This window comes from Lynx rufus, unplaced genomic scaffold (assembly GCF_022079265.1).
Source record: "Lynx rufus isolate CCGP_SWC_20201006 ecotype Redwood Valley unplaced genomic scaffold, mLynRuf1.p SCAF_1, whole genome shotgun sequence".
Lineage (NCBI taxonomy): Eukaryota > Metazoa > Chordata > Mammalia > Carnivora > Felidae > Lynx > Lynx rufus.
In genome coordinates this window covers 232630948-232657246 of record NW_025814823.1, presented here as the reverse complement: position 1 = coordinate 232657246, position 26299 = coordinate 232630948, and the positions used below count along the sequence as shown (strand labels likewise).

Sequence of the window (26299 nt, the reverse complement as noted above, 5' to 3'; positions counted from 1 at the left end):
GTAAGACACGGGTGCTGGAAATTCCTCTGTCACAGGACAGGTTGAAAGAAAAAGGAAAAGGACAGGTTGGAACTTCACTTTGCCTAGGGCTTCATTCGTTTGTTTGCTTGTTTTAATGTTTTTTGACGTTGCTCTCATCCAACTTGTAAATTCTATTTTCTTCCTTTGGATTATGATTTTAAGGCCCTTTTATATACTTAGCAGTATCTCTATAATAAATCAAGATAAATGAAGAACATGTTGAGGATTTGTGTTCAGGATCACTGGTGGGGATATATAGCTGATAGAAGCAGTTTAGAAACATATTTAAATTTAATTAAACAAGTTATAGTTATGTTCAGCTCTTTATATAATAGATGATGTGATTAGTAATAAATCAATACATTGAACATTGAGTTCGAAAAATATATTTTTTAATTAAAAAATGACTCCTTAGGGAATAGACATACATGTAAAACTACAGTTTTAACAGAATGTTTGGATTTTCCCAGTATTAAATTCTGTCAACGCTCAAAATGAACACCTACCGAGCGGTTGGTGCAGACAGGCGTGAAAGCATTGGTCCCACAGGTAAATAACCGGTCGCCACCCACCAAAAGCACCCGGATGTAGTTCTGACATTCCTCCTGAGAAGAAAAAAAAAAAATCACAAGAAACATGTTAACAAGTTCTGAACACGAAAGGAATGGTTAATCTGAATATATTATGATCGGCTAACAAATTAAATGATAATTAACCACTAAAGAGAAAAAGAAAACAAACAAAAAACCTTTTAGATATTGACCAAAAAATGACAACAAAACTGCTAAATAATCTGACCTTCGTTACCTGCATACTACTTGTTCAATAGAAGACATTTATGAAGATAAATATACATTCAATTAAAAGCTCAAACCGTGTGTCTTCTGATGAATGTGGTTTCATTTCGAATTGTACCTGTTAACACTGCAAACCTTAAATCACCTTTGACATGTGTTAGGAGAATAAATAAAAGGAAGCTATGAGACACTGCTCATGAAACAGTGTCCTAGAAAACTTCTCCAGAACTTTGAAAAAAAAAAAAAATGTTACAAATGCTTCTCCAAAGGGAAGGGTCACATGTGAAACTCTGGATACAAATTGCAACAAGTTTTACATCAAGTTTTCAAACCGTTGTTACATACACGGTGAGAATCTGTAAATAGTTTTGATTCTTTATGCAAAAGTAAAAATGTAACTAAGAAGGAAAGGCTGCCCAGCAGAAACCCCACACTGGGTGTCGACCGGGAGCTGAATATGTTTCGTGCTTGCAAAACATGCATAGAAAATCCCGGGCGCGGTCATAATAGTGCATGCACTTCTGAGCTACAAAGCCCTTCATTCATTCAGCAAGCATTTACTGATTAGATGCCCTCTGGCAGACATGTGCCAGAGGTCACAATCTAAGCACTTAGCACAAAATGAACATACAGGGCCATAACAACTAATATAGAGCTATCCATAGAACAATATGTTACTACCTGCAGAGGGGAGGGGAAGGGAAGAAACGTAGGAAGCCTCCCCAAGGGAGGTGACATCTAATGTAAGTTTTAAAGGAAGAATAGAATTCAGTGAGGCTTCCTGGAGGAAGCGCCATCCGACACTTGGAGGATTTTGCTGACCTAAGGGGGAAAAAAAGACACTCCAGGCAGTGGGAGGGGACCGTGGCCAGGCGCCGTGGCTAGACAAAGTGTGGCACTTCCACTGCAGATGGAAGAGGTAACACACAATCTGGGGAGCCAGACACGGGCCAGTTGTGCCTCATGAATGTGGATTTTACCCGGAAGGTGAAGGGACGCCTCGTGAGCTGGCACTGCTTGCAGTCTGACCTTGACCCAACGTCTGCGGTTGAAGGACCACTCAGGAATCAATGTGGAAGCTAAACGCGAGATAGGGGGACTACCGTTCGGGAGGCAGGCCAGGAAACCGCTTCCTTAATTGGGTGTCCGGTCATTCAGGGCCTGGACCGGGCGGAAGTGTGAAGGTGCAAAGCCAGGATGCAGTGAACCAACAGGACGTGGTGAGGAACCAACCGGGTGGACAGAGCAGATGCTGCGCGATCCAGGACGGTTTGAATCACGCGCTGCCCCACGTAAGAAGCCCTGCGTTTGTTGGCACAGCAATGCCCTCTCCGATCAAACGGAACCCCAGTCTCCACGGGGTGTTGATTTGCCATAACTCAGTCTGCTTGTTGGCCTGGTCACCATGACATTGAAAAGAGCTAAGTTTTGGGATCTCCTCTCTAAATGTAAAGTGAAATGTCAAGGGTAGGTAACTCTCCTAAGACCATTACTAGCAGTGGTAGCAAATGATCACCAGCTGCTAATCCGGACACCCCTTGAGGGGAAAAAAAAAATAGTGAAAGACCTAAGTTGAGTATCAGAAGAATCAAGGAGTATAAACAGGAGGCAGTAAATTGGGTAACTGAGAAAGGTATGTCAGACGGGGAAGAGGCTTGTTCTGTTCTGTTCTGTTTTGTTTTTATGACCAAGGAAAGGGCAGAGAGTTCTAAAGGGAAAGAACAAAACAAGACTCCAAAGAGTCACATGGTTCTCCATTCCTAGGCTCAGGGACCACAGGGAAGAGGCAGAGGAGGGGTGCAGGGGACCGCCCACATCAGACAGCACAGGGGCACGGGAGTGTGCAAAGACAAGCGTGAAAAACTGAAGCCTAAGCATGTCTGAGGGAGACTCCAAAAAACCAAACAAAAACGAAAACAAACAGACAAAGATAACTTTGGAGAACATGGGCTGGGAGGGTTTGATGCCCTAGCAGATGAAACAGACGCAAACCTGACACTGCAATCAATATGAGATGGAAAATTACAAACAATGGACACAGGTGAGGATTTTATTTGTTCTTTGCTGTGCTTTTAGAATTCTTTCAAGAAGGAGTCTGTGGCCGTTTAAAGCAAGAGACTGACACAAGGTAGAATGTGCCAGAAGCAGTCCTACAGCCGTGAACACAGCCAAGGGTACGTTATTCCAAGATCCCGACTGAAAGAGGATGCCTACAGACAGGGTGGAGAGAAAGCAAGTGCCTCTAATCAATTATGGGAAGGGAAACAATCATGATAACAAATGGATGTTTATCTTCCAAAAGAGAGACAAAGTGAAGAAAGGACTGGAGGTCATTATCATTCATGAAGGCCCATCACAGCCTTGATGAAGCAGGTTAGGGAATGGGATAACCAGCCTGCAGAAGTACGCCAGAGGGGCAGGACAGATCCAACTCCTACTTTTTGTAAATCTTAGAAAAAAGCAAATGGTGGGGGTGGCGCCATATTATTTCAACTGGAACAGAGAATCGTAACAAGCCTGTTCCCATAAGAATGTGAGAGGGTGCTTGGGGGCTCTACTGTCTCAGAATGGTCACGTGCCCGTGGGCTCCCCTGCTCAGTGAGGATGCAAGGCAGGAGGGAGAAAGATGTCAAGGACCAGGACGATCGGACATGGATGTCTGCACGGTCTTTTTCTCAAGGATGGAGGACAGACCCAGCCTTGCACTGTAAATGGGACCCGACGAGGGTAATGTTCTAGATGAGCTCAGGATCACGCTGGGATGCACCAGATGGAGGAGGAGAGGCGGAGGGAGGAGGAGGTTTGCATTATCACCAGCGAGGCTAGGACAAGGTCGTTTGCCCATTGTGTCCCATAAGAGGAATTTTTGGAGGCATGTGTACTTCTGTGTTTCTTCTTATGTGTCAAGAGCTGAACTCATTTGCCCGAAGTCTGGCTCAGCTCAGCTCAGCTCACAGCCTCCCTGCTTGAACTCCCTTAAAAGTCACCTCATGTTTAATTCACAGACTGATTCAGCTGATTCTAGGAGCAGGTTGGATGTGAACCCTAAACAAATAATGCATTCAAGACAATTTTTTTAAGAGAAACTGGCGTAAGTTCAGACAAAAGAGAAATGTAGAAAATACAGGAATGGAAGAAAGTAAAGGTACTTAGCTTCTGAGCAGCAGATAAATTTAGGAATCGGAAAGTCAGAATTACCAAGGAAAGGAAATGGCCCGAGTGCCGGGCTCTCCATAATCAATGTCCTGCTGCAGCCGAGCCTAAGACTCAAATTCTCCTGCGGAAAATCTCCTTCCCAGTGGATCGCCTTGTGGGTCACAGGTACACGCCTGGCCATTTCGTGGGTTATTTAAATGTTCTAGAAATACCGCTTGTTTTAAAGTGCAGGCTTGATGTAGAAGTCCTGTTAGGAGATCCTGTTACAGGTTTGTCTTGTAAATCGACTCATCTAAATTTCTTCGAGTTTCCTTTTCTCATCTAAGAATTGTTTCTTTTTATCCCATTTCTGTATTACAAACGTGGTTTAAGGGAATTAAATGAATTCTGCTTTTCCAAGAAGCCACAGTGCTGATTTCCAAAGATGCTCGCAGCCTGCCGCATGGCTTCTGTTGTTGATAAGGAGGGTCATCAATCTACACTTTGATAATAACACTTGAACATTAAGCAACCCATGTGTGCCTGTGATCCCGCAGGCGGGTCAACCTGTCCTTGACTTCAAAGCAATTCTTATTTGAATTGAGAGCTGGGATGCATAGTTGCTGACTCATTGGAAGAGCTTTCAAGATGGCGGCAGGCCAATGCCCACTTGGTCTCAAGGACCTACGGCCCCGACCCCAGGACAGCAAACACACGGTTTAGGACCATTTTCTCAATGAATTAACTGGTTTTTCCTTACAGAGTTCATCATTTTTTCCCCAAGGGGTATGTTCTGCTTGAAGAAAGAACGTAACCGTGTAGAAAGATGACCTATAAACAGGGTGGACGTCTCAGCAATCCCCAGCCCACGGCCGGCCCATCGATACTAGGGGTGGAGGGTGAGGACTGGAGCCTGGCAGCATTTATGCTAATCACAGCGCTCCCACTGAAAGCAGAATGTCTCTCTTAGTGATGTATCACCTTTGCAAGCATCCAGAGTGCCAAAGAGTAATTGATAGGAACTGCACGTGCCTCTCACGTTCAATGTACGTTTATTGAAAGTCACGATGACCAGTTGGATCTTGAGAAATTGCATCATCCAATCAGATGTGTGTGTGTGTGTGTGTGTGTGTGTGTGTGTATACATACATGTGGGTATGAGACATATATGTAAGACATATGTGTATAAGATACACATGTATTATATATGTATATAGCTGCATACAGATTACACAAGTTTAAAAGCTTATTTATTTTGAGAGAGAGAGAGAGAGAGAGCATGAGCAGGGGAGGGTCAGAGAGAAAGGGAGAGAGTCCCAAGCAGGCTCTGCACTGTGAGCACAGAGCCTGACATGGAGCTTGATCTCACAAGCCATGAGATCACAACCTGAGCTGAAATGAAGAGTCGGGTGCTCAACCGAATGAGCCACCCAGGTGCCCACAGAAATTTAAATAAATATATGGATGCCAACATATCTATATTTTTAAATCGAGATGTACATACCTATAAGCATACAGATATAAATAGACACATTTGTATATGGATATATATTAACATATCTATTGTATGCTACATAATACATAAGGTATTGACAAATGAAAGTGTATTTATTATGCATATATTTACATATGTGACTGTTTTCAACTGAACTAACTCCACACAAAACTTCTTGGGGACACCTCAATTTAAAAAAACCCAAACTTGCTGCACAGGACCTATACAGGTTGTTAGCATCTCACCCAAAGAATCCTCAATTTTTGCAGCAATTACATGGAATAAATTCAGGACTGTAGCGTGCTGCACGCTTTAGGTCAAGAGTTCCAAATGCAGGTGCTTTGGGTGAAAAGGTCCAAGCGACCCCCACATGCCACCAGGCTCCTGAGCACGACGGTGTCATGTTTTCTTTCCAGTCCTTGCACAGCTGGACAACGTGGCGAATAGAACCACAGGGGAACCACAGGAAGAACCATACACAGAGCCCTGGACTCCAGTCAAAACTCTCCCACTAAGTAATCCTAGGAACTTGGTGTTCAAAGTACTGCGATGAGATCACGAGCAAGAAAACTGAGAATTATAAACTCTGGCTTGTACACCAAGCAGCTCCTGGCGCCCTCGACAGCCCGTGCATTTCCTACAGGGCACGGCGGAAAGGGCTGCGGAGTGACCCCAGACAGACGAGGAACCCGTGTTAGGGCAGGGAGAACTGCCTGTTTGCGTTTAAAATAATATTTGTTTGATAGACATTTAAATAATTCTCGAAGCCAGTGTCTATACTGGCATTTGAGAAAGAACGTAATACAACAGACTTTATTCTAAAAAATTTTAGAATACAGAAAAACGGGTTTTTCTTCCTTTCGCTGTGTGAAAACGTTTGAGTCGTTGTAGGTAACATCATGCTCTTTCCCCAAAGTGAGCTGAAAAAATTTTTAAGTTTATTTGAGAGACAGAGAGAGAGCACAAGCAGGGGAGGGGCAGAGAGAGAGAGGGGGAGAAAGAGAGAATCCCAAGAAGGCTCTGTGCTGTCAGCTCAGAGCCAGATGAGGGGCTCGAACTCACGGAACCGTGAGATCATAACCTGAGCGGAAGTCAGATGCCTACCTGACGGAGCCACCCAGGCTCCCTGAAAATTTTCCAAGTACAACTGGACTCAAACCTCACAGAGAACTGGCGGCCTCAGTGCCTGCTTTCTCTTCTAAATGGGCCTGAATCAAAGATTTGGTGACATTTTCTTGACCTCCGTCCATGAACGGTCAGTTGAACGGACTACATGTGAAATGGTGCCCGTGTGGGTCCCAGCAGTACCGGGAGGCGGGGAAATGGGTCACCTTTCTTCTCCCCTGCCCTGTAGCCAGCTGAGGAATGTTCCCACCGCCCCGCAGCTCAGCCCCCCTCCCGCGCCTGGCATGCCGGCTGTGTATACACCATGCTGCACAGACCACTGTTAGGGGAGAGAGAAAACAAACATGCATTCACTCCAAATGGCTGGCATTTTTCTCATTTTCTAGATGTCACATTTTGCATTATTCTTTTCATTTTGGGGAGAAGGGAAACTTTGTAATTCTGTGTGAGTTGTCATAACACCGTGCACAAACAAAAAATACGAAATCGCTGAATTCTCATTTCTAAACTCAGGGCTATTTAGAAAAGCCTGAATTCCACTCCTCCAAATAGATGTGACAACAGGCCTCCTTCATCCATGAGGACACTTTCCAAGACCCCCCAGTGGATGCCTGAAATCACGGTTAGTACCAAGCCCTGTCTATATATAGTATGAGTTTTCCTATACGGTCACAGCTGTGATAGAGTTTCATCTGGAAGCTAGGCACGGTGAGAGGTTACAGCAACAAATAACAAAACACAATTATAGTAATACACCGTAGTACAAGTTTTGTGAATGTGGGCTCTCGCTCTCTCTCCCTCAAAATATCTTACTGTGTTACAACCTCCCTTCTTCTGTGGATGGTGAGATGCCTACGTGATGAAAAGAAGGGAAGGGAGGGGCGCCTGGGTGGCTCAGCCGGTTCAGCGTCCAACCTCAACTCAGGTCACGATCTCACGGTTCGTGGGTTCGAGCCCCTCGTCGGGCTCTGTGCTGACAGGTCAGAGCCTGGAGCCTGCTTCCGATTCTGTCTCTCTCTCTCTCTCTCTGCCCCTCCCCCACTCTCTGTCTCTCTCAAAAATAATAAACATTTAAAAACCTTAAACAGAAAAAGAAGAAGGCAGGTGAACGCCATAGGTGCTGTGACGGGCCGTGAGGCCACTACTGACCTTCTGATAGATCACAAGGAGGACCCTTTGCTTCGGGACAATTGGCTGTGGGAAATGGAAATTGCCACAAGCAAAACCGTGGACAAGGGGACAGCTGTGGCTGAAGTGACTCTGTGAAAATGTTTTCTGATCTGGCCTCTTGAACTGTCAGAACAGGAACAGAAGTTTCGAGATGCCTGGGTGGCCCAGTTAGTTGAGCTGCCGACTCTCGATTTCAGCTCAGGTTGTGATCTCACGGTTCATGGGTTCCAGCCCTGGAGCTGGAACAGCTCGGAGCCTGCCTGGGATTCTCTCTCTCCCTCTCTCTGCCCTTCCCCCACTTGTGCACGCTCTAAATAATTATATAAGTAAATAAATAAATAAATGTTTTCAAAAAAGAGGCGGTCTCTCTTGGAAAAAAAAAAAGAACAGAGAAATTTGGGTTGTCTGAGTCGTGAATTCAGGGACGAGCCTGGCTGCTCCTTTGCATATAGGAAGTGTCCTACTTCCTTCTCTTCTGTGTCCAGCAGCTGGGCTCCGGGCTCTCACCCGATGGCTGCTGTGTCAGGTGCCACTTTAAGAAGGTACCAGAGGGCTCCCGTGTGGCCCAGTTTGGTTACCAGAGGGGCGCCCGGGTGGCTCCGCCAGTTAAGTGTCTGACTTTGACTCAGATCTCAGGACCTCACAGTTTGCGGGTTCGAGCCCTGCGTCGGGCTCTGTGTTGACAGCTCAGAACCTGGACCCTGCTTCGGATTCTGTGTCTCCCTCCCTCTCTGCCCCTCCCCTGCTCTCTCTCTCTCTTTCTCAGAAATAAACATTAAAAAAAAAAAAAGTATGAGTACTGCTAAATGAGAAAAATGAGCAAGTAAAGGAGGACAGAAAGGCTGGATGTCCCTCCTTCTGCTCTCCCCATCCAAAGATCCCCCCTCCAGGGCCGCTTAGGCTGGTGCCTCGACGCGCCCATCACGTTATTTTTCGCACGTGAACTTTTACTGCACACGGGTCGGCTACACAACCGAATTCCATTCCAGCTGAGCACAGGTTGTGCACAAGTGTGTTTGGGCCCATTAATACACTTAGTACAACGCACGAGAGCGTGCGATCTCCCCTCGAGTCCTGGCAGGTGAAACTCATCTTCATCTGTGTTAAGACAGTCTTAAAAAATGCCATCCACAAATGCCGTTTCAATCAATTTACAACTACTGAGAGGTGCCATTGTTTTTCACCTATTAAAACCAGAAACATACGGAGCTTGAAGGTCTGGTTTTATTTGACAATGTTCCCTTCACTCACTTGTCTTCTGTGTTTCAGAAAACTCAGCTGAGGGTAGGAAGGATTGATCCCTCATGTCAATCAAGTGCCCATCACCTAATGGAAGGAAAGATGGCCTTTCCCCTCTGTTTCTGATTGTCACTTGCCTCATTTCCAACCTCATGACCAAACAACCAAGTGGCCATAGCTTAAGGCAAAACATGGGTCAGTTTTGACTCAGCAGAAGCAGTTTTTCACTCTGAGTAGTAATGACCTGCTAGGAAAAGGCTACCACATTGATTCTTATAAAATTATTGACACATAGACTATAAGCAGAAAGAAACGTTGGCTACATTAATAATCCTTAAACACATAAGGAACACAAGGAGACTTATGGCCAAAGAAGGGAAGGACACTTTTTTTTTTTAATTTTTTAATGTTTATTTATTTTTCAGACAGAAAAAGAGCATGAGCAGGGGAGGGGCAGAAAGAGACAGACAAACAGACAGACAGACAGAATCCAAAGCAGGCTCCAGGCTCTGAGGTGTCAGCACAGAGCCCGATGCAGGGCTTGAATCCATGGACCGTGCGATCATGACCTGAGTGGAAGTCGGATGCGTAACTTAGCGAGCCCCCCAGGTGCCCCTGGAAATTTCTGCCTTCTTTCTCTTTCTTCATCTCCAAGCATTTCCCTGGCTAAGATTGCATTGTCTTCCTTCCCCTCTTCCTTCTTCCTGGTTATTCAAGTTTTGGAAAACCCAATTATTAAGTTCGTTAAGACTGCCCTCCATGTCTGACTCTCAAAACCGTTAACTTGAAAGACAGAGAAATGGGCAATGCAAATGGGTAAAATAAAGTGCATAACAGTCTTATCCAAGTACAGACAGTGTGACGATCTTTTACCAGTGCTCACTCCATTCGCCACATTTTCCCCAAGCTCTTGGCTCTGGGATCACATTGGCATAGGGAACCTTTCTTGCTGTTCTTTGTGTATCTGTTCTTCCCTCTAACACAGAGTGTGATTCACATTGGAAAGGACCGTACTCCCATAAAGTAAGACCATCACTGTCAGAACGAGACATAATGAGCCCATGTACCAGCTGCAAGAGAATTTCCTCGAGATGATGCGGTGTAACTTTCTCAGAAACAGATTTCCTTGGATGAAGGAACTCTACTTTTATTGAGCCCGCCAACTGTGTGGAAGCAGGTCTACCCCGTGCACAGTTGCTCAAGAAACGCATTTCCAACCTTGGCTATAAACTGCTCTTTCCAGGGGCACCTGGATGGCTTAGTCAAGTAAGCATCGGACTCCTGATTTTGGCTCAGGTCATGATCTCCCGGTTCATGGGTTTGAGCCCTGCCCTGGGGCTCCGCACTAACAGTGGGGAGCCTGCTTGGGATTCTCTCTCTGCCCCTCCCCTGCTTGTGTTCTCTCTCAAAATAAATAAATAAATAAATAAACAAACAAACAAACAAAACAAGCATTGTGTGTGTGATATTCAACTGCTCTTTCCTTAGAAACTTGGGGATGCAAATTTTCACATGGAAAGAGAAGGGGTGGGTAGCAGACAGAGAGAGAGAAGGAGTTTATTTTATACATAGGTTAAGATGAAGTTATAAAGAAACCTCATAATTTCTGATATAATAATTTTATTTATCAAATGGTCACTTTATGGAATTAGCTCTAAGATATGATGGGGGGAATCAAAATGTTACTTCAAACATTCAGGCCCATATTTTTCTGAATGATATTACGGCCAATTGATTTCATGTCACAGCCTAATGATTAATTGTGCAAATCAGATCGGATCTTATAGTCCCAATCCTTTTTGGAAACCGTGGTTAATCTTGATTTAAATATTAAAGCTTTGAGAATCCACTGTACCTATATTTTGCATCTTGCTTGTTTCCAATTTCCATGGCACTATCATCAGGAATGGCCTTCATATTAAAATGCCCCACATATATTCCTTCCAACAGGTGGCCACACCCTTCCTTAGGCACACGCTCCTTACCTTTGATTTGCCCTTACTGTAACAGGCCTTCTTGGTGACTTCGTCACAGCCCCACTCCACAGCCTGTAGGAAACACCAAAACGACAGCACTTGGTATGGTTTTGACTGAAAAAACGGGAAAAAATAATAAGCCACCGGTACTGGGATAAGGAAATGTGGGCATACCGTGGAGCCAGCAAGAAGTTACACTAAATCCACGAAATTCACGCATAGGGGCTTATACCTAGCTTTGAAATCAAAGCCTTTGAAAGGACTGGTCCCCTAAGCATTTGCATGGAAGCAGTAACAGTGTGATAGTTAGACCCATCACTGTAAGCAGGCAAGGAGTGGGTGTCACTTGAGTGAAACTGTCACTTGAGTGAAATCACAGGACAGATCCGCAGCATGCGGAAAAGCCCAGCCTCGAAACAAAACGATCCGAATACTCATTTGGACATTTGTGTTTTCTCTTAATAGTATGTCATTTATCAATATTCAAAGATAATGGAGCAAGGATGATTTTGCATATCCTTAGTCCCAAGATCCATATATAAATGATGAATAGTCAATAAAACAAACAGCTCAGGCAAAGAACCACTTCACCTGATGCCAGTAATTTTCATACTGTTATCAGCTCTAACTAAACACTTAGAGCTGCAGCCCGTGGGCATTTTTTCCCAAACTTTCCAAATCGAACTCACAGTGATCAGATTGATACGCCTACTTTCACACGGCTGCCGACTCACAAAGGGAACCTGTGATTAGTTGAGATAGTATACAGTGTTGATTTCACCGGAAGAAATGAAGCCTGCACACGTTAACCGTCTACATGCTGAGACTGTGAATCATTTCTTTGAACAGACTGAAGCATCTGAGTTGTTCATCTTTTGTCTTCCTGTCGGTTTGTGTTTCATCCTACTACGAGAGCTGGAATTTCCAGAGAATTTAGGATTTCTGAAGAACCCGTTAAATCATTATCAGGGAAAAAAATTTACGCGAGGGACAATTTTTTGTTAGTGTGAACCAATGTGAGACAATATAGTAAACAAAGCCAAAAATAAGCTACTGTCCAATATTAGGAAGGAGAATAATGGCTTCAGTCTTCCTTCTAGAAAGGAGACATTTTTCAATTCTCCTAAACCTAGGAGAATAACAGAGTAATGGTAGCAGCATCATCTAGTATCGACTGTCCTCCAAAGAATGTTACATAACAGAGACTAAAGCACAAAACACTGCAACTTGTATAATTTATCTTTCTTGGCAAATATGAGTCCATAAGAAAAGTATTCTAAAGAGAACCCCCTCAGTGTCTTTCAAACAGAAACAATACTATAACTGTTTCCTCTTGTGTGGACTTAGAGATTTTTGTGGGTGTCAACATCTGATAAGAGAATTCGTTAATTCTTTCCGTGATTTCTTCCTGTTCATAATGTTTAAAGGCAGCAATAAAGTCACAGCTAGTCAGCATCTGATGCGAACAAATGACTTGAATTCCCTGCTAGGATGACAAATACTTCCGTGAAAAGAGAGGACACCTCCCGAGAAGAGATAAGGGTTTCCTGAGCACGTGCAGATCTAGTGTCCCCACGAGGCTCACCTAAAATAAGTGATTACTATTACTCTGAGTGGACCTTTCTCAGATCTCTTTACAAAACCGACTTTGTTGTTTGTATTGAAATAAAGATACCCATATGTCTTCCCTTTGGTCAACTCAAAACAGAATCAACACACTACAACATGCTCTTCAACAAAGCTGACCTTACTGCAACTTTGACTTCTTATCACCAAGGGGATTTAGTTATACAGTTACCAGGACAACCACACAATCAAAAGCTTTAGATAAAGAGGCACTCCTAAGGGCTCTTGTTATCTAGTGATTTTGTTGAAAGTTAAATAGTAATTTCCTTTTCAGTAAACCTAAGACCTATGAGGAGCATGGTTAGTCCGAGGGTTGCAAGGATATTTATCAAATGCCATCAAAATTGTTCCAATCCTTCTGCCGAAATGGCAAACAAATAGTTTCCCCTGTCTGCCTAGTGCCCAAGTAGCCTTTGCGTTTTCAAGATAAATACTGGCCAAGGACTGGAAGGGGAAAGTAATAGAAAAAAGAATGAGAGTTTTCAAAAATATGTCATGACTTTATCCAGTTTAGCAAGAAAGCGTACCTGCACCCACAAGCTGATTAGACCACTAGAAAATAGGATGAGTCTTACAGATTTTTCTGAAGACAGTTATTAAAAGTAGCAAAGTTACTTCCAAGGCATTTTCATTACAGTATAACCAGTTTTCCAATAATATTCAAATCCAGAATTAATTGAAGACCATGACTGTATAGCTTTTCTGTTGATTCGCTTCCTACCTGAACAGAGGACAGGAGAGAGAGACAGGATTTATGTTAGGAATGGACTGAGCTACCTCTTCTGAAGCTGGATAAGTATTACCGGATGTCACAGGACTTATCAAAGAATACAGTGGGAAAACATGTCTTTTCCGGATTGGTCTAAAATCGAATGTTCCCGATTAATCCCAAGTGTCTTTCTATCCCCTCACTGAACTAGAGGTTACCCATTTGACCACTTCACAGCTGGGGATGGTGGGGGGGGCGGTGGGAGGGGGGTGGCAGGGAACAAAAACAAACAACCAAAAAAACCCACCACTTTAATTAGAAAGAAATACAAGTATCAGTAGAATCCTCCTGGACCAGAGTGTACTTCTCGGAGTTACTCATTCTGTTTGAAATTAAATCATGTTTGAACCAAGTCATAACTTTCTTTCGTCCACAAGACTTGTTCTAATCAATTAAATTTCTTTTAATCAAGCCTTCTCACTCTATCCTCAAAGAAGATTCTTTGTTATTCTTTCACGCATCATCATTTTGGAACAAACCCCACTGCTGATTTGTGAAGCCATCTTTCCAGCTGACTTCCTTTTAAGACACTTTCCCCATCCACACGAACCTATCTTTATGGCAGTCAAAACAACTGTGAAGGCATTTAACATCCTATGTTTCAGATCTCCGTATAACACTCATGATCTTCTTTCTTGAGTCTGGGTTGTTTTTTTTTTTTTTTTTTTTTTTTTTTTTTGTCTTCTTAAATCTAATTTTTATCATCTCTTGTCTTTTTCTATTGCACAATAGCCTCATAGAGAAAAAAACGTTAATTCTCTTTTCTGTTCTGCATTCAATCTTCATTATATTTTCTGGCAGCAGACAAGTACAGTAATATTGTGGTTACATGGATATCCACAGGCTATAGAGACTAGGCGAAGAGTGTGAGACATCCACATCTTAAAAGACACGAAGATTCCTGTTTGTGGAATGTTTTTTTATCGTGTGTTGTTTTGTCTGTAAATACACACCGATAACATCTGTGCCATTCAGCCACTTACAGACTTGCTTTATGGGCACACGTTCAATGTCTCTTTCATGTGATATGTGGTTAGTGAGCTCCGATGGAAGAGAAACAGACATATGCAGGATATTTGCACACACCAGGTATTAGTTTATGATAAAATATAAGTGTCTTCCATCATCTGGACAGCACTTGCCAAATGTGAGAACTCCACAGTGGTCATTTCCATTGTAACAACAGCCATGTTCATCTCAGGCCCAGGGATACCCTGGAGCTCTCAATATCATCAACTTTCAGGAAAGCCACAGTGCTACAGGCCGATGGAAAAGGAAATAGGTTTACAGAAAATCATTTAATATCTGCAGAAATCCTGGGGATGTAAGGAAACGCGACACGGCACATACCTCACCATGATGCACATACACACGCTCAAGCTATGATAAATGGAGCTAGGATCTCAGGAGTAGATCCGATGTGGGAAAGAGAAAAGATTGGCTCTATGTACGTGTTACATACATATAAGTCCACAGTTCTCAGAAGTATATAAACAAAGCTGTGTATTATCACATTCCGCAGCGAGAGAAGTTAATTAGACAGGGACCAGCAAAGGCAGATACTTTTCATAAAAATGAAGAGAACAACATTCTAGGCAGATGGGCCACTACTCTTTCAGCAGATGGCTTTGCTAATTAGATACTGGCAAAAGATAACATTTAAAAAAACTAATTTAATTACACAGTGCCAAAAATTAACAACCACCTGAGGGCTTTACATATATATATATGTGTATATATATATATATATATATATATATATATGTGTATATATATATATATATGTGTATATATATATATATATACATATTATACACACATACATATATATATATGTACATATACACAATTGCATTCATATTCTTATGTCATGGATTTCTGTGAAATGCTGGAGAATGTTAAATCGTGGTGGCAGCTATAAACACATTGCCAGGGAATGTGAGACCATATCCTTGTTCAAAACAGAAGCGAAACACAAATGAGTTGGAACTTGAAATAACTGTGACTTTTACGTAACTCGAATAAAGTGTTATAATCCAGTTATCCTTAAGCGCAGACATGCTCACTAATTACCTTTAGTGGCCACACATGACAGGTTTACAAGTAGCACTAGAGATCAAATGGTGTGCCTCGAAAGACACGAGGGGTACATAGTTTAGTCGCTCTGGAAGGATTTGCTCAATATCCCTCTGTCTTTACTGCTTAGTGTCTATTGTATGTACGTTTGCTTTTAATGCTAATTTGCGGTGCACTTGCATTTACGTCCACAGCAAGTATAAGCGAGTCTATTTCATTCGTCCTGCTGACCTCCACATCAGAGAACCCTAAGGGGACATTAGTCCTATTATCCAACTGCTGGGTTTCCATCCTCGTGACACTGACATCATCCAAAATTAGAGAAACACGTTACTTTAGAAATCCCATAAAAACGTGTTAGTACTATTTTTAAAAACCTTATATCGAAGCCCAAGATTTTCTTCCACATAAGAATACCAAATCAAACTTACTGTGGTAATTGCACAGCGGAGTTCCCAACTTGTTAAATGCTCGCTGGGCCTTCTGATTTTCGCTGGATCTTTCTAAACTGAGGGCTGTTTTGTAATTGAGGAGACAGTATACTAGATTCCTAGGGCTTTTATAACACAGCACCGTGGCCTGGGTGGCTTAGCAACAGAAACTCACTCCCTCACAGTCCCCGAGGCTAGAAGTCTAAAATCAAAGTGACAGGAAGGGTCCTCCTTCTGGAGTCCCCAGGGGCCAGTCGGCTCCCTGCCCCTCTCATAGTCTCTGTCGGTGCCCGGTAGCCCTGGTGTTCCAGGCCTTGTGGAACCATCACGCCAGCCTCTGCCTCTGGTTGTCCAAATGCCCTCTTCCTATAAGGTGACTGTTCTTTGATTAAGGCCCACCCCACTCTAAGAAAACCTCATTTTAGCTAATTACATCTTGCAAAGACTCTACCTCCAAATAAGGTCACCTTCTGAAAATCTGGGTGGACATGAATTCTGGAAGGATATTATTCAACCTGGCATACAGAGTGTGATATGAAAGTAAGAGTCTGAGATTGACAATTAATAGTACACAAATAAGGGTCATTGATTTTCTGGAAATTAGCTGCCAAATCTTAGGCAAAATGTTGATAATAATTTACAAAACTCTTGCATTGCGCTAACTATAGATCTGGGTGTTTTTATGCATTTTCTAAGTCTCTACAATTTTATGTGAGAGATAACATTACTAAACATTCTGGATGAGGACGTCAGCTATATAACTTTCCAAGGCCACAAAAATGGTGAGTGGGACATCAAGATTTGAACTTGGTAACTTGGATTGAAGTCTGTGCTCTCCCATCATCGAAGTTGTTAAAGTGACCCTCATTACTGATTGTCATGGTTCCTTTGCCCCACAATGTAGAGAAATGCACGTCTCAATCACAGAAATTTGCGCACATCTACGTTCAGAGCTGTTGGCATTCAGTAAATATTAACTAATCATAAAAGATATTGATTCCTTTGTCATGAGGCTATGGATTTTTAAAGCTTCTGGACCTATTGATGGTCCTAGTATTGATCTTAAGTGGGCCATGATTCACTAATGAAACTCTAAGGTCAACAACTGCATGGCCAAAACAAGACATAAAAATCTTAGGTTGGTTTTGTAACATTAAACATCTTGAATATGAGAACACAGTCTATTCTTGACGACAACAGCAATGTTGTACTTTTGAAAATGAATACTGAGGAGAGCGTGGGTGGCTCAGTCAGTTGAGCATCTGACTTTGGCTCAGGTCATGATCTCACGGTTCCTGAGTTCAAGCCCCACCTTGGGCTCTCCTCTGTCTCCCTCTCTCTATGCCCCTCCCGTACTTGTGCTCTCTCAAAAATAAAAATAAAACATTAGAAACAAATATTGAAACACTATCCTTCCTCTGCGATAGCCCTGCAAGGGTCCTTCATTCACCTAGAGTAAAAATCAAAGCCATCTGGAACGTTCTGCCATATCCAGTCACTTATTTTCTATCTCATTTCCTAGTGCCCTCTACCCCACACTCTGCTATGGGAGACATGGGTTCCTTGGTGTGGTCCTCAGACAATGCACACATGTTCCACTTTCTGGAACACTCTTCTTCTAGATACCTACCTAGCTAATGCCTGTGACTCCTGCATATATTTGTTCAAGTACTATCATCCTACTGGGGCCTTTCTAACAATGTATTTAGTAAAACTGCAATCTGCCTCATGAATCCCCACTAGAAGGCAAGCCACATTTGGGCAAACATCTTGCCCTCTTGGTTTTGTGACCCTAGCACCTACAACAATGCCTCACATACGACAAGAACTCAATAGACACTTGCTGAATAAATCAATGCATATAGAATTCTCTGTGCCCACAGCCTTGGAAGTGGCTCTAGGGAACCTTCAGAGGGCCCCCCATGTGGAATGGGCACGTGAGGCTTTGGAGTCCTTGAGTTGGTTGGGCGAGCCCACAATGCACTGCACTTCTGCCGCTAAAGCCTCTCAAGGATTCCCCGCCTAAGCACTTCACTTTGCCCTGACAGCAGGAAGAGGGCTATGAAGGAGGCTGCTCTGTAATGAAAAGCAGGAAGGACCAGAGCAGGATTTCTACACTTCTTCAGCAGGAGACTCATTTCTTTAAGTAAATCCTTAACGATAATCTCACTTTAAGTAAATTCTTATGCATGATCTCATATAAAAGACAGTAAAAGTGGCCTTTACCAAATTCATGTTATAAATGCCAGGATTACAGCATTAAATCATTAGTAAAATGTAAGAACAAGTGACCACTGAGAGTCACAGCACTCGATATCCAATTATGTCCGTATTTTGTTTTGGTTTTCTCTTTTGAAATAATACTGATTTAGACACATTAAATAGTGATAAACAGGGCCACCTTTCAATGTCAGTTAACGTGGAGTATAACAAAAATAACAACTGTCACTTTATTCTATGTTCCCCAATAAACCAGGCAATCCAGGTAACATTATAATAAAAGTTAATTCATGGAGGGTTTCCAAAACCTTAACATTTTGTATATTATGGACACTGGTGTAAATGATTTTTAAACAATAGATTTAAAGCATAAGTAATGTACAAAATCCCTGAGCACCTCTAGAATCCTGGGGTTCCAGGAAGCATATCTGACATATTTGGTTTTAAGGCACCAGGTGCCTCTGATACCCAATTTAAATGCTGGGAATGGCCCAAGGAGGGAGAAAAACAAAGTAATAGAGGACAAGCTCTAAGAATCCTACCCCTGAACTTGGATGAGCCCCCACTGAGATGATTTTGTGAAAAAAAGTGATTAGGAATGAGTCCAATATCAAAGGACATTATAATACGTGGCATAATATTTTAAATTACGATAGTCAGACACTGAAGCATCAAACAATTATTATACTTCAAAAATGGTCCTATTAAAGTAGTTCCGGAAGGTAAGCCTGGCACAAGAAATTGCTCTGGGTTTCGAGAAAATTATTTTCACGGATCCAAGTGGGACTGGTTTGAGAAATGGCATATTGTGCAGTTTGTTAGCCTAACCATAGTGGGGAAAAAATCCAATTACCAGAGGAAGGACTATTTTTATATACAAATTTCCTAAAGTATTAGTATATAAGAAACTCAATTCAAAGTCAATCAAGCATGGGATAAGAATTGCCATTAGAGTAGACCGACTTCCCAAGGACTTGCCTAATTCAACAGCTCCCAATGTTTGTTGGGAAAAAAACTGTTGCTTCTAATGCTGTATTTGCTCTCTGTATTTTTTTTAAACATACATGATGTAGATGATGCCATTCAAGCATCACAGTATCTGTAATGTTCAACAGAAATCCTAATGTTCACTAGAAATTAGATACATCACACTCAAATTAAAATTAGATGTTATATCTGAAGTAACATTTATTCTGTGCCTGCAAAGAGGTGCCCCAAATGGAATGAGTTGATTATAGAAAGTCATGAAAACCATCAGACCAAGCTAAGTTTGTTCAGACTAGTTGAAAACTTCTATGACAATGACATGAGGTGTTGCAAAATAAAAATAAAAATAAAAATAAAATAAAATAAAATAAAATAAAATAAAATAAAATAAAATAAAATAATAAAATAAAGTAAAATAAAATAAAATAAAATAAAATAAAATAAAATAAAATAAAAATAGAGAATGAGCAGTATATTGGCATGGGTCCTTTGTAAGATAAGGACCAACTTTAGGGACAAACTACTTGCTATAACGAAGGTTGTCCTGGAAATGTCTTTGCAAGGCTAACTTTGTAGCATGGCTTTGACCAAAGCATGATTACACAGGGTACTTGACGATTGGCACTCATATTCTAGAGCCATTGGGAAAAGTGAAGAGAGACAATTCTAGCCCAAATACAGGAATGAGTGCCCCGGCCATGTAATGAGATTTCGTTTGGAAATATAGTCAAAGGGTTCAAAGGGTTCAAAGGGAATGAATCTCACAAGCAATGTGAAATAGATGTAGAAAAAGACTCCAGCAATCACAGCATGAACACAAATGAAGATGCAGAGACACGATAATTCTTATACACCTTAAATACCATTTGTGACTTTTGCGTATTAGATTTCTCTTGCTAGAACTGTAAGGTCACCAACATCTGGGTCAGCAGCTTTGGTCCCATTATTGTATATTCTGGCTGAAACCTAATGAAGACATTCTACATAAACTATCAGCTTAACAGCCAATATAGATTTAAATAGATGAGTGTTTGTTTTTAGTTTCCTATCAATTTTTTGTCTTTTTCTTCTGAAACTGGCTTCATGAAAACAAACAACACTTCATACCTGATTACTCTCCTCTGCAGTTCTGAGTTAGATTGTGTGCACGAGATTCACTGGAGTACACAGGAGGCCCAGGTTATACATGCTTCCTGGGGAATTATTTCAGAGCCACTGATATAAACCACTCAGAATTTATTTATTATTCACATCGTAAATGCTCGTTTCCTGAGATGCAGCCTACCACTACCAAGACTGACGTTATTTCCAGGTTCACAACATATCGATCTATTCACCAAATCTCAGGGTATATTGAGAACCCTTTTTATGAGCCTTACTCAGCATTTCCATAAATTTTTGTTTGCAGCTGAAAAAAATGAACACTAAAATTTGTTTTCTAGTGTGCATTTGGGCAGTTACTTCTCTTTCTTATTTTAAATAAAACGTGATACAGGACGATATACTTCTGTTCAAGAAACATTATTTATAATGTGACTGCAATGTTAAAGGATACTTTGATGAGCATTATTGATATATTCATTTCCTAGTTCCTATTTAACATTCTCATAATTTTATGAATATCTGCAGTAGCATATGAAATCGAACAATTTAGAGTTAAACTGAGCTTTGTGAGTTTGCCATTTGCTTCCTCAAACATTTGTCTCTCTTCTCTAGTATCATCACTTTACTTACCAGTGGAAAGTCCTAAAATGTTATCATAACTATTACTAAAATCTTAGATGAGAAGGAGCTCCATCCAGTAAACGAGTCCCGAAATGTTTCGAGTATGAGAATAAGAGCATGTGGTTTTGGGTTTTTTTGTTTTGTTTTGTTTTTTTGTTTTCTGATATATGTAATGTCTCCGATATTTTATTTAAGAATGAAAATTTGGGGGTACAACTTTACAACAGATTGCGGTGAGCATCACTTATGCCCCCCCCCCTCCATTTGGTCCCTTCTCAGTAGGGTTTTTGCTATCCTACTAGGCAGAGCAGGTAATTAATTGCCACATGTTGTAACTTTACCCAACTTCCTGTGAAGGGATTGGGCTTTATGGCTCCAGGAGTATCCAGAAACACACATTTGCACGCGGTAGGAGGCGACATTGTGGCGCACTGAATGGTGGCCCCACAAAAGATAGCCTATTCCCTAGAACCTATGAATATTGCCTTATATGGGAAAAAAAAGGACTTTGCAGTGGGATTGCATTAAGAATCTCGAGATCGGGAAATTATCCTGGATTATTCGAAGGGCTCCTAAATGCAACAAAGTGTACCCTGCCGAAGGAGGCAGAGGAGGACCTGACGTGCCCAGAGAAGGCAATGTGACCCCGAGGCAGATTGCAGTGACACAGCCACAAGTCAAGGAAGGCCAGCAGCCACCAGAATCTAGAAGAGGCAAAGAAGAGATTCTCCCCTAGAAGCGCAGCCTACGAGACACCTTGATCTTCCAGAATAATCATTTTGGACTCCCGGCCTCTAGGACTATGACAGAATAAATTTCTGTTGCTTTAAGTCACCAAGTTTGTGTTCATTTGTCCCAGCAGTGATACAAAATGAATATAGGCATATGTATACATGAACCATACGTATGCACACATGCACACACACCCCTCCAGACAAATGATTGTAATGTCATCATATGGATAAATTCCCCTCCATGTTTCTGCCCAATATTGGATTCGGTCCCTGTAAATATGAAAGATGTAGTCCCTGATATCAAGGAGCTGTTGAGGGGTGCATGCTGTAGTCTGGGGAGCAGTGAAGGGGAACACCTGGCCCAGATATGGGGAGGGATGAATCAAGGGAAGTTCCCAAGGCAGCAGAGCTTGAGCTGGATTGTGAAAGGACTGACCCCTGAGTGAGTAGATGGAAGAGGGGGTGTTCGGGAAAAACAGGTGAAGCAGCCAGTTCAGAGCCTGGAATGATAAGAAAGTGTATGTGTGGGAGGAACTAAAAGTCACTAAGGTAGGGACTGGAGAGGGATGTGGGTTTACAGGCTGGCATGCAGCTCAAGACGGGACTCCCGATCCATGCCGAGTTCAGAGATTTTCATGAGCCAGGAAAAGTCATGGGTAAGTTGGTAAGATGCCAGCATGGTGAGATGAGCAACTGAGAAAGACTTCTGGGGTGTGCTAAGGCCTGGGATGGAGAGCAGTGGGTGAACAGGAGATTGGTTTAGAGGCTGCTGCAGGCAACCGGCAGGCAGATGGTGACAGGCTGAGATAAGTAGGGACAACCGGATGACCACAGATGGAACGGGTTCAGCAGAACTCTCCTGCTGAAAAAGTAGATGCTGCGATGAGGGGAGATGCCACATACCTGACTTGACAACTGGGTGGACATCAGTGGCCCAAGTTTGTCTAATTTCTAACGGGAAACTCATTCCCACCCTTTGGGAATGGACTTTGGTTGGACAGAGCTCCATGTGTGATTCTGGAAGGCCTTCTTTCCACCCCCATAAGTAGCTCTAATCTTACAAAAATAAAACTACCTTTACAATGCTGGTTGAAGAAAAACATAACAGGATAATAAACCTATTTCCAAAATAGCAAAGTAGTTGACAAAAAAAAAAAAAACGTGGAATATTTAGACCACCACATTTTTGAACCAAATACACTTTTAGTTCATTGGTAATATCTTCTGGTTTTTCAAAAGTAACTGAAAAAAAAAAAAACAATCAACCAAGCAAACCATATTCATTACAGGAAAGATACTGCTAACAGTATAGGGATTCATACTAGTCTCGCACAGGAACTTCGCTTTTAAAGTCATAGGAGCATGACTTATTTGCTTGGGATTCTGTGTCCTAAATCAAACAAATGAGATTAAGTAGAAGATATATGGTACAAACGGAAATGAAAAATGACGGGAAACTTATAACCCTTGACTTACAGGACATTTAGCAAAGCTAAAGAAGTTGAAATTTGTAACTGGAAGAATACTAGAAAACACAAGCATACAAGAAAAACAGAAAACAAGAAAAATTAAGCTTTCATATCGGTTAGGCTTAGATTTTCACCTATGTGAAAAATCCAGGAAGAAGTACGCTATTAAAAAGCTAATATTTATTCTGCCTCCAAACCAACCAAATTCCAGAATTAATGCTTGAGTTTCAGGTATACTTGGGTCTCAATTATAATTCTCAATACCCACAGAGGAAATTTAATGCCATTTTTAGGGAATACTTTGGGTCTATGATATGTCAAGTGTTGACTCTGAATGAATTCACCACTGCCCACCTCTTGGGTCAACATAGTGAGTTCAAGGAGACTGAACAGATAAACCTGTAATGCAGAAAGCTCTCGCTCAATCTGGAGTTGACACAATGGTCCAAGCATAACTGATACATAGAGGAGAAAGGGAACAGCAGAAACCAGAAATCAGAAAATGTGAGACAGTAAATACCCTAAAAGAATACCAGCAAGATACATTAGGGAAAATATCCCAGAGTTCCTGATGGGGATGTTGCCCAACGCTTTTCTGCCCAACACTACATCCATTACCTTCCCAATAACTACGAGAAACAGGCACTTGAATCAGGCTGACCCTATACAGCAGGTGGCAGAGAAAAGTGACTCACCAAATGTCACCAACCTATTAAATGGATGACACGGGATTTGAACTGGGGTCGTCTGGTTTCAGCATCCATGTGCTTTGACCCCATCTCTCAGTGAGTGGGGTGCCAGGACCTCCCAGACTCCTAATTCCTTCCTACCTCACCAGGGTCCTACTGAAAGAGTGAGTTGGCTTGCTTTGAACTTGTCAGAGGAAATAAAATACATTGTTTTTCTTTCCAATAAATGGGAAAAGATCTTTGGTGGGGAAACGAGAAATAAAATGGTTTGTTTGGACAGATGATGTCTCTTCACTTGGTCACTACTGAGATTGTGACAAAACCATTAAGGTTTCAATGTGAATTCCATATGTACTCATTCGCTTGGATGTGTTGGTTGGCGAACTTCTTCCACGAGCCCGAGTTCTGAAAGGGCACAGAAAACACAAAAGTAGATGTACCTGAGAATAGCCCAGGACTCTGCAAGTCTGTGTAATTACCTAAACCCACGTGAAATTATATCAAAGGCAAGACAGGTGCACCCGGGTGGCTTAGTCAGTTAAGCGTCTGACTTTTGATTGCAGCTCAAGTCATGATCTCATGGTTCATGGGTTCCAGCCCCACATTGGGCTCCATGCTAACAGTGTGGAGCCTGCTTGGGATTCTCTCTCTCTCTCTCCCTTACTCTCTGCCCCTCCCCTGTTCATGTGTGTTCTCTCTTTCTCTCTCTCAAAATAAATGAATAAACTTAAAAAAAAAAAAGGCAAGACTAAGAGCATGTATGAGTGGACAAGTGTGGATACAGTCCCATCTTCCAGCACATTACATTTGGGTAAAGATTATTAAACTACATACAGGTAGTTTATTAACACACTGGGTTATATTCCCAAAGTGAGTTTCTATGTTGGATTTGGGAAAATGAAAAAAACACTATCTCGCGGAGATACCATAGAAGTCGATAAGCACCGAGGTCAACAGAGTCCAGTATCCTGGATATGAGATAAAGGACCCAAGCATTATGCAGGCACAGCTAAGAAAACACACTGGAATTTCCAATCTGAGATTCTAAGACTCTATGTCCCTCCCATTCAAGTGAAAGGCTAATCCTTACCTCCCCATGGGCAACATGGAGGCCAACCCCTTCCTCTCATAGCACAGAGCAGAAGAACTCTAAGAAGGTTTGACAGACCATTGAAGGGACACTACCAGGGCCAGGGAAGACAAGGACAGGAATGATGGCACCTATAACACTCTTGAGTTCATACCCTTGTAGGGAACTAGCCCATCTTTTCTCCCAGTCTCAATTTCTCAACCCCAAACAATGTAAGGATTCCCATCGCTGTTGTCTTACTGGAGGATCCAGCCTTTGGGAGTCTCCCTAAATGGTCTCAAGGCTGAGATTATTTAGTAGTTCACTATTAAAGGGTGAAACCTAACATTCCTCCCAAAGTCATCACATAGGCTCTACAGAAGCACTGTGCTTTCACTCTAGTATTTTCTAGGACAGTCATACCCGAAGACCTCTAATACCTCTGAAATAAATCATGCTAACAGAGTTATCCTCACTTCCTAAGGCTTAGAGGTCTGATTATGCTGAATATTAAGAGAAGTAGATTTTTCTTCTTTGTTTCTCCAAATAAGATAACTTTCCCCCATGTACATCTAGATGTGCTCTCAAGGGCAACTGATTTAATGGACTATGATGATGGATAATTAGTCTCTTAATTATTTTCTTAGGATTGTTGTAGCTGTGAAAATCAAGCCACATACACATACATCCAAATAGCAATTAAACAATATTTAATTGCTTTTTAATTTAGAAATGATTTCTGGTTTTGAGAACTATCTCTGTTCCAGTGTCTTCAATCATTTTCTTTGTATACTCAAAGACCTTATCGGTCTATTTATAACTACGTTGATTGGCTTACCTTCTATGGTATTTTGACAAATGTCATTCATAATTAGCTAGATTTGTGTTCATGCTAATACACAATCTGGGTGATTCGACCAACACATGATGCTTAATTACCCAATTTTAATTGAATCTTAAAAAATGGATGCAGCAAGTTCAAATGTGATCTACAAAATCTCAGAATCTCACCTTTTTTAGGCACCAGACTCTGGGCATTTCCAAAAGATTTCATCCCTAGGCCATCTCTGCCGATCTTTGCTTTTCCTTTAAATAAGAAGGAGTCTCAGGGAAAAGAAACTTTTAGCTTACAGAGTAACTTCTATATTCCCTTCACACCAGGGATCAACAAAAGTGTTATTGCATAATAATCCTAAGAGGACAAAGTAAAGTTTCTCCTCTGATGCCTGAAAACACGAAGGACGGTCATTGAAGCCTGTGTTTAATACTAATAAACTCACAATATACGAAATATGGGTAGAAACCCTACGTCATCCATATGTAATCATTTTTATCGGTTCCATGTCAAGGAAACACCCAAACCCAGGCGATGTTCATTATCCAGTTGATTTCTCTGTAATCCATCTTAACTTGTAAGTATACTCAACTAATCTTTACTGAGCACCTACTATAGGACAGAATTGGAGTTACAGTACGATCCTTTCTAAAGCCTCCTGCACTTTAGAAATTCTCGGCCTGACAAAAGTGAGAGAAAAGGGAGTAATTG

The 26299-nt window shown here is 41.8% G+C and overlaps 1 protein-coding gene across 1 annotated transcript in view; it reads right to left on the bottom strand.

Annotated features, from left to right (window-relative positions):
• The window catches only part of SEMA5A (semaphorin 5A), a 305585-nt gene that overhangs the window by 162599 nt on the left and 116687 nt on the right, over window positions 1-26299 (bottom strand). The window contains exons 4-5 of the mRNA XM_047074421.1: window positions 10968-11030; window positions 528-626 (exon numbers count right to left, since the gene is read on the bottom strand). Of these exons, the coding sequence (XP_046930377.1) occupies window positions 528-626; window positions 10968-11030 (162 nt within the window). The remainder of the gene's footprint in view (window positions 1-527; window positions 627-10967; window positions 11031-26299) is intronic.